At 36.3% G+C, this 9,317-nt stretch overlaps 1 protein-coding gene across 1 annotated transcript in view; it reads right to left on the bottom strand.

The window, feature by feature from the left end:
- Positions 1 to 9,317, bottom strand: part of CEP120 (centrosomal protein 120kDa) — a 146,854-nt gene that overhangs the window by 39,588 nt on the left and 97,949 nt on the right. The window contains exon 17 of the mRNA XM_006871631.1: positions 7,382 to 7,504. Coding sequence (XP_006871693.1) covers positions 7,382 to 7,504 — 123 coding nt within the window. The remainder of the gene's footprint in view (positions 1 to 7,381; positions 7,505 to 9,317) is intronic.

The following is a 9,317-nucleotide window of genomic DNA, read 5'->3' as shown; positions in this document are numbered from 1 at the left end:
GTGAATAATTGTTATCAGGACTGATTGTGAGGGTTGGAAATGTAAAGGTAGATGTTTTATAGCAAGGAGGGGAGTGATTAACTTTGCAGTCTAGGAGTGGAGGTCCCCAGGACCATCAAGGGAAAAGAGCAGAGAACAGGACCCTACCCAGAGAAGCAGTGATGCTAGAGATGGAGGCAAAGACGATGACGTGGAGAGCAGCTGGGAACTTTAGATCCAGAGAGGGAAAGGGCCTGTATGCTGACAACCAGGGAACAAGCTTGCAGGCTATACCCTTTGGTTGGTTGATGATGCATGGAGGCGATTGTAACCATGGCAATGAAACGATATATGATAGGATGAATGTAAAACTAATGTTCTCCCATGTAAACTATCACATAATTCACAATAAAACATTTAAAAAAAAAAAAAAAGATGAAACGAATACGCAGACCCACTGTATCAAAAAGAAATGGTTGATGCATAACCATTTCAAGAGGTAGCTTATAATTAAGTCAATGATCCTAGAGATGAAGCCAGAGACAATGACGTGGAGAGATGGAGTGGCTGGGGACTTTAGACCCAGAGAGGGTGAGGGGCTGTGTGCTGACAACCGGGAGGCAGACTAACAGGGTATACCCTTTGGTTGGTTGATGATGCATGGATGGGATTGTAACCATGGCAATGAAACGATATATGATAGGATGAATGTGGAATTAATGTTCTCCCATATAAACTATTACATAATTCACAATAAACCATTTTAAAAAAGAGTCAATGATCCTAAAAGAAGAAGCCCAAAGTGCACTGAAGGCATTGGGAAAGAACAAGGCACCAGGAATTGATGGAATACAAATTGAAATCTTTCACGAAAGTGAGGTGGCACTGGAGGCACTCACTCATCTATGCCAAGAAATTTGGAAAACAACTACTCAGAACTGACTAGAAGACATCTGTATTTGTGCCCATTCCCAAGAGAGGAGACCCAACAGAATGCAGAACTCACCGGACAATATCACTGATATCCCATGTGAGTAAAGTTTTACTAAAGGTAATACAAAAACACCTATAAACATACATTGACAAAGAACTTCCAGAGGTTCAAGACGGATTCAGAAGAGGACGTGTAATGAGGGATATCACTGCTGACGTCAGATTGATCTCAGCTAAAAGCAGAGAATACCAGAAACATGTTTACCTGTGCTTTATTGACTATTGAAATACTTTTGATTTTGTGGATCATGACAAACTATGGACAACATTGTGAAGTATGAGTATTCCGGAACCCTTAACCATGCTCATAAGGAACGTGTACATAGAACAAGAGGCAGAACAAGGGAACACTGAAGGGTTTAAAATTTGGAAAGATGTGCACCAGGGTTGTATTCTTTCACCATACTTATTCAATCTTTATGCTGAGCAAATAATCCGAGAAGCTGGATTATATGAAGAAAAACATGGCATCAGGATTTTAGGAAGGCTCATTAACAACCTGCTACTTGCAAATGATAAAACTTTGCTTGCTGAAAGTAAAGAGGACTTAAAATACTTACTGATGCAGATCAAAGACCATAGCCTTCGGTATGGATTGCATCTCAATGTAAAGTAAACAAAATTCTTACCACTGGACCAAAAAACAACATCCATATAAATGTAGGAAAGAATGAAGTTGTCAAAGACTTCATTTTGCTGAGATCAACCATCAACACTCATGGAAGCAGCAGTTAAGAAATCAAATGATGTATTGCACTGGACAAATCTACACAAGACCTCTTTAGAGTGTTGAAGAGTAAAGATGTCAGTATGAGGACTAAGATGTGCCTGACCCAAGCCATGGTATTTCAAAAAATGTATGCATGAGAAAGTTGGACAGTGAATAAGGAAGACCGTAGAAGAATTGATGCATTTGAGTTACGGTGCTGGAGGAGAATATTAAAAGTACCACAGACTGCCAAAAGAACAAATAGATCTGCACTGGAAGAAGTACAGCCAAATTGCTCCTTGGAAACCAGGCTGGCCAAACTTCATCTCTCATACTTTCTTTGGACATATTGTTAGGAGGGACCGGTTATTGGAGAAGGATATCATGTTTGGTAAAGTGGAAGGTTGAAGAAAAAGAGGAAGACCCCAACTAGATGGACTGGCACAGTGGCAGCTGCGATGGGCTCAGGCGTAGCAACTACTGTGAGGTTGGCCCAGGACTGGGCAGTCTTTCATTCTGTTTTCTATAGGGTCGCTATGAGTCAGTACAGACTCAAGGGCACCTAAGAACAAAGAGTTGGAACCAACTCAAAGGCACTTAAGGACAACAACAACAACAACATCGCCAGTTCATTAGCCAAAGCTCTTCTCATCTCACCTTGACAATAAGAGGTTCTCCTTTCTTTCCGGCCTCAAATTTATTCTTCCTTTTACAAATTCTGTGGACCACTATTAGATAATTTACTCACTCAAAAATCTACAGTAGCTATTATCTGTCTACAGTATTGAAACTACATTCCTGCATAGGTTTCAAGGTATGTCAAAATATAATTTTCACCTGCACTCAATATTTCTCAATAAGAAACCTTCTACTACAACCTGGTCTATGCCCCTATGTATCCCACTTCTTGCCCAAGGTACTTCCTCAGCCTGTCAACTTTTTCCCATTTCTTCTCAGCTTAATCTTAAAACTATATCTTGGCTTAAATTCTATCTCTACATGAAGCTATCTCAAAACTTGTATATTCTGAATACCAAATGATATCTTTCCTAAATTGCAAAGGAGTTTCTATCACATTCCTTGGTACCTTGATTACACATGGTTGTTTATTGTTCCGTGAGTTATCTCCACAGTAATATTGCAAACTATATGTGAGGTCTCTGAAAGATAATGTACTTTTCTCTTCCTTCATCTTTGCCATTTCCCTAAGACAATGTAGATACTTAGCAAATATTCTTAAATACATAAAATTTACCACAATTAAAATTTTTGCATTTTTTTAACGTTGTTTTTAATGTCCTTTCAATTTCTCTTGTTTCTGTTGTTAGGTGGCATGATATTGGTTCTGACTCACAGAGACCCTGTGTATAGGGTTTCCAAGGAGGGGCTGGTGGGTTTGAACTGCCAATCTTATCCAGTGTTTATCCTCCCTGCCCTACTAAACTATAATGCTTCCCATAATTTATTTCAATTATTTTTATGCAATATAAAAGACATTCCTTCAAAATAATCATAGCTATTATTCACTTCGTATAAAGGGAATCAAGGGCATCTGTTAAAACTGTATCTTAATGTTGGTTATTTTTATGCCAATTCAAGTTCACTGAGAATAGGAATATCTTTGTTACATTTAAGAATACAGATAATAAGAAAAATAAAACAAGCTCTCAATCACATACAACCAGAAATTATAAAGTACCTCAGATATTTTTAAACTTATGTGCTTCTTTTTGTGCTTTTATTTATCTTTGTTATTACTTATAAAATAAAATTCTGCCCTCTTCTGGTTCTGAAAAAATTTACACAGAATTTTCAGAAGAGCTGAGAAGCCTTATTATACCAGGCACTTACGTATGCTAGATGAATTCATTAGGTCTGGTATAAAGGTAATTCAATTACACATTTTACTCTCTTTCTTGGTCATTCTCAACAAACTCATGGTACTGCTTATACTATTGATCTGTGTACTGACTTATATTACTTAATAGAAGTGTAACTGGAAAAAGGAATTCTAAAAATCATTTAAAACTCATTTCTACAGATATTACCTAATCAACCATTCTATACTGAGAAAAGATGGATAAGATAATGTTATAATTTTGACACTTGGTCATTGAATTTCCTAGGGTAAAATTAAATTATTCTTTGACACCTACTTAAGAGACCTATAACTAGTAAGATATTGTCTAAAGAGTGCTTCTAATACTTCTGGCAGGTACTATATTTCATAGCTATGAAAACAAAAGGACTTTAAGAACTGGTTTCATCAAAAAGAGAGGTGAGACCATCCAGCTGGACAGAAGTTCACTGGTAGAGAAATGAAGGCAAGACCAATAAGGAAAAAATGAAGAATCTATCCATATATGTAAGAAGCAAAATCAAGACTTAGTAATTAATAGGTGTAGAAATTAAGACGAGTCCTGGTATGACTCTGTAGGATAAGTACTAGATTGCCGACTGCAAGGTTGGCAGTTCAAACCCACCAGCCACTCCTCAAAAACCCTATACAGGATCATTATGAATCGGAACAATCTCAGGCACTTAAATACAATAACCAGGAGTTAGAAGGGGAGCAAAAGATAGCTTTGTCAATTGACAGTCTGAAAACTACTACAATTTAATCAAGTATTCAAAGCAAACATTTGAAAACTGCTGAAAGAAAAGGATGTTGAGTAGGCAGTCAAATGTGGTCTTCAGCTAAAGAGATGAGTCTTGTCCTCCTCCACATATTTTCTACATTTTTATTTTCAAAACTATCCAATGGTATATATACCATTATTTAAGCTTTGTTTATATATTTAACATGTTATGCTTACGATACCCCATATTTTGTGCTAAGCGCTTTACAAATATTAACGCATTTAATCCTTTCATCAACCTTATTATCCCCATTTAAAAGTCATGAAAATAGGTACAGAAAAGGAAAAGTAAGTTTGTCCAAGGTAACACAGTGGAAGAACTAAAATTCAAATCAAGATGATCTAATTCCAAAGTCCATGGTCTTTAACTACTATTATGCTATAACTCTATTACATAAAACATCTAAACTTCTTGTCATGGCTTGTTACCAAAAAAGCGAAAGCTCACTGTCACAGAGTTGATTTCAAATCATAGCAAGCAACCCTACAGGACAGAAGAGAACTGCCACATTGGGTTTTCAAAGCTATAAATCTTTACAGAAACAGACTACCACATCTTTTTCCCATTGAGTAGCTAGTGGGTTCAAACTGAAAAAACTTTCATTAGCAGCTGAGTAAGCACTGTAACCACCGTACCACGAGGGTTCCTTCTTTACTACATTTATTAGCATTATTAAAACTCATCATGTTCATTTATTTGTTTACTCGTTCTACTAGAATGAGAAGTCTGTCTTACAAACATAGAGAACATTCAATAAAAAGCTGATGATGTGATTAATGAAGTCAAATATCTCAAAACTGTTTTGTGCTAAAAGGAGATAAGCACAAACAATATGCCCTCCATAAATTTTTGCTGAATGAATAATTAAAATTTCTAAGCAGCAAAGGGTATGCTGTTTCATCATCAGCATCAATACATGTATACAAGTACTACAAGTGCTGCTGCACAGACCTCTTTCAAGTGTTAAAGAGCAAAGATGTCAGTCTGAGGACTAAGGTGAACCTAACTCAAGCCTTGGTATTTTCAGTTGCCTTATATGAATGATAAAGTTGGACATTGAATAAAGAAAACATTAGAAGAATCGATGCATTTGAATTATGGCATTGACAAAGAATACTGAAAGTACCATGGACTGGGAGAAGAACAAACAAATCTGTTTTAGAAGAAGTGCAGCCAGAGTGCTCCATAGAAGCAAAAATGGTGAGACTTCATCGCTCTTATTTTGGACATATCTTCAGGAGGGATCAGCCAGACACCATGCTTAGCGAAGTGGAAGGTTGGCAAAAAAAAGAGGAAAATCCCCAACAAAATGGACTAACAGTAGCAGCAGCAGCAAAGGGCTCAAACATCACAATTGTGAGGATAGTGCAGAAACAGGCAGTGTTTTGTTGTTCATAGGGTCTCTATGAGTTGCAAACAACTAAATGGCACTTAATAACAACACAAGGTACAGGGAGCTGTGTGAAGAAAGAAGCACAGACAAGTGAGCCCAGAGCGTCTATAAATGAAGTAAAGATTTTAAAGTACTATCTGCACTCCCATGTCTCCCAGTGTTTCTTTAAGGAGCTTCAAAATACATGGTCTGAAAATAACACTCTCGATATATTAACATTAAAATATCAGTGTTACCATCATACTTTTCCTCATTATTTACATCATTAGGATAACACTTTCCTTCGTTTCACATAATGCTCTATATTTAAAGCTTCATTAGTTTCCCTCCATTGTACTTCAGCAACCAATATGTAGATATGTTCATCCCTGACATCACACAGTCAAATCTTTTCTCAAGATGAAAATCATAAGTTCTTTCCTTCATCATCATTCCTTTTAATTTTCTCTTTACTCACCTTCAGTGACAGAGACCTTTTGAATCCTCTAACCGTTTTCTGTTCTTCCAGTCTATTTAGTAAGCCAAATGTTGATTATTTTAAATACTGGTCTTTCTAGGACATTACCATTCTGTAGCTTCCATTTTACCAATCTCTGAACCCAAGTCATCTTCACTACTAGCCTGTTCCTTGAAAAAAGGGGAGTGGTCTAAACTTTGCTATAATAGGGCTGACAAAAATTCTCTTTAGAAATATGCAATCAACTGCAATCCTCTCTCATCAATAATGCTAAAACACCCCCACTTCAAATGCTATAAGACATTTCTAAATTCAAGTTAACTTAACCTCTACTTGGTGATACAGAGTTTAAGGATAGCAATAGCAAAGATATTCACAACGACTACAGCAAAACTGACAGTACAATATAGCATGACATCAGAATTAGAGGATACAGAATCGAGTAACATAGCATAGCATCAGCTGTAATGGCATCAAAAACAGCATCCTTGGCAGACTAGTGTGAGACAGGATATTGACTGTAGCTTGTTTCTCCTGGTTCCTGTCTATTTTCTGAACTGGTTCTTCAGCTTTGTTATTTTGTGAATTCCCTTACTCCTACAATTTGTCAGTTTCTGTTGTTTGCAATTAAGAACCATAATTAGTATAAGCAGTCAGAGATATGGACCCCTGGTGGCACAGCAGTTAAGGTTGGCAGTTAGGAACCCACAAGCAGCTCATGGGAGAAAGATGTGGCTGTCTGCTTCCTTAAAGAATATAGCCTTGGAAACCCTATAGGGCAGTTTTACTATAGGGTCAGAATGAGTAGGCATCAATTTGACAACAGGGTTTGTTTGTTGTTGTTGTTTTTTTTTTTTTGGGGGGGGGGGGCGGGTGCAGTTATAACTGATATAAGCCAAGAAACCCAAGTGCTGACAACATCATGTGCCTTGAATTATCTGATATATTCTTATTTGAATTTAGACTACTATGTTGTTGTTGTTGTTGTTAAGCACCATTGGGTCAGTTCCAACTCACAGCAACCCTGAGGAACAGCTGGTAAGCTTGAACTGCCAATCTTGGAGTCCAGCATATTAACCCACAGCACCACAACAAAACTCTATTAGAGTACTATATTGGGACATTATGGTATTTTGTATGAATATATTACTTATTGGTTTTACAAACTGATCAGTGGGAATAGTTAAGCAGTTATAAATTGACATGGTACCTTTTCCAAAGTGAGAAGACTTATTTCAGACTGTAGACGTACTTCTGGTTTGTTGCTCTGTTGATCCTTGAAATGTTGGAACTCTTTTTCCAAATTCTTATACTTATTTTCAGCTTCATTAAGCTATATTTAAAAAAAAGGATTTGTAGTCATTTTAAAACACAAATATGCAAGTTTCATGTTACAAATGTCAATTCAACTGTGTCATTTTTTTTCTGAAAATTTGAAGACATGGTATCAGTAAACTTGAACTAAATAATTCAGACAATATCAGAGCTGTTGGTGGTGTTAATCTCAGCAATCTTGTAGAGGATTTCCAAGGAGTGGCTGCTGGGTTTAAACCACCAACCTGGCAGTTCAAACTGACCAGGAAATCCAGTACTTATCCTACAGTGCCACATAAGGATCCCAAAATTCAGACATAATCAAAGAGCTAGGTAGTAAGAACCACATAAACGAATTGGATCTTCTCACTCCCTAGAAAACTTTCAAATGAAAGAATATAAAACTTCCTAAATAAAAGAAAAAAAGACAGCTAGACTGCCTTGACTAAACACACTATAATTTCTCTTAAAAGAACTGTAGAATTAATAAAAAGAAAAGAAATGATGTTCCTTTTAAATCTGGGAATTTTTGTTTTAGTAAATGTAAGCGAGCACTACTCATGATGTTTCCCCAAATCATACACTGATTGATATCCAACACAAGATAAACTATCACTTTCCTAAGATGTAAGAATAAGATAAATTTGAATTATTGAGAACATGTTTGACAAAAATGGAACTTCAAATCATCAATAATAAATTCTTCTTTTATGCCAACAAATACAAAGAATTTTAATTAGAATTTATTTAGCATCTTTAGGTAATGAGGTGTTCCAAACATAAAAATTTTCCATTATCACTGTTGATAATGGAAAATGTTGATAATTTTAATTTTTAAAGTTGAATAGAAATCTTTTTAATGTATCTCATTCATTTTCCTGTTTTTAATAAAAGGTAATTAACTTAATATTGCAATCAAATGGAGAAGGTATGGTATGCTAGCTTTAAAATGCTTTTAAGACATCAAGTACAGATGTCAAAGAGGCAATTAGACATACAAGTCTAGATTGCAAAGAAAAGGTTTGGGATTTAAATGTGGGAATCACAGATGCACAGGTGATCTCTGAAGTCATAGGCATGGGTAGAATTTAGTACAAAATAAGCCCTGAGCTTGAACAAATCCCAACATTTAACAGCTAGGTAAAGCCTAAGCAATGGCCAGAAAGGAAGAGGAAAACAAGGGAGTCGAGTAGTAGAAGACAAGGGAAGAGAATAGTCAGACCAATAGCTATAGCACTGATGCTGTCACCAAGTTTTAGTAAGATGAGGAATGAAGACTGTCCACTGAGATTAGTATTCAGGCACTGGTGGCTTTTCTGCAAGCTGGCTGGTGGAGGAGTGGGACAGAAAGCAGAGTGGGATGGGTTGAGAGGTAACTGTGAGATGAAATGGAGAGAAGCTGCAAAGACAATTTGCTCATGAAATGTGGTTCTTAACTAAACTGGTTCACTGATGCATGAAGAATATTTGTTTGCTAAAAAGTTTATTAGAAAAAGAGTATTTTTAAGTTGGGAGTAACCTGAATTATAACATAATTTCATGAAAAAAATTATAAAAAACAGTATTCCAATAAAGTTTGTAGCTTCTAACTTAAAAAAAAAAATCAGAATTAATGTATACTTCAATCTCAGTACAATAATATGACTAGTAGTCCAAATTACTGTGATTTTTATCACTTTTTAATGAACTACTTCTTTGTAGAATGTTGTTGTTGTTGTTGTTAAGTGCCATTGAGTTGGGTCCGTCCCATAGCGACCCTGTACAGGGTTTCCGAGGGTGTAAATCTTTACGGGAGTAGAAAGCCTCATCTTTCTCCCGCGGAGCGGCTGGTA

Source organism: Chrysochloris asiatica, unplaced genomic scaffold, assembly GCF_000296735.1.
Source record: "Chrysochloris asiatica unplaced genomic scaffold, ChrAsi1.0 scaffold00171, whole genome shotgun sequence".
NCBI lineage: Eukaryota > Metazoa > Chordata > Mammalia > Afrosoricida > Chrysochloridae > Chrysochloris > Chrysochloris asiatica.
Note: the sequence above shows the minus strand (reverse complement) of the source record. Positions and strands in the feature narration are given on the sequence as shown.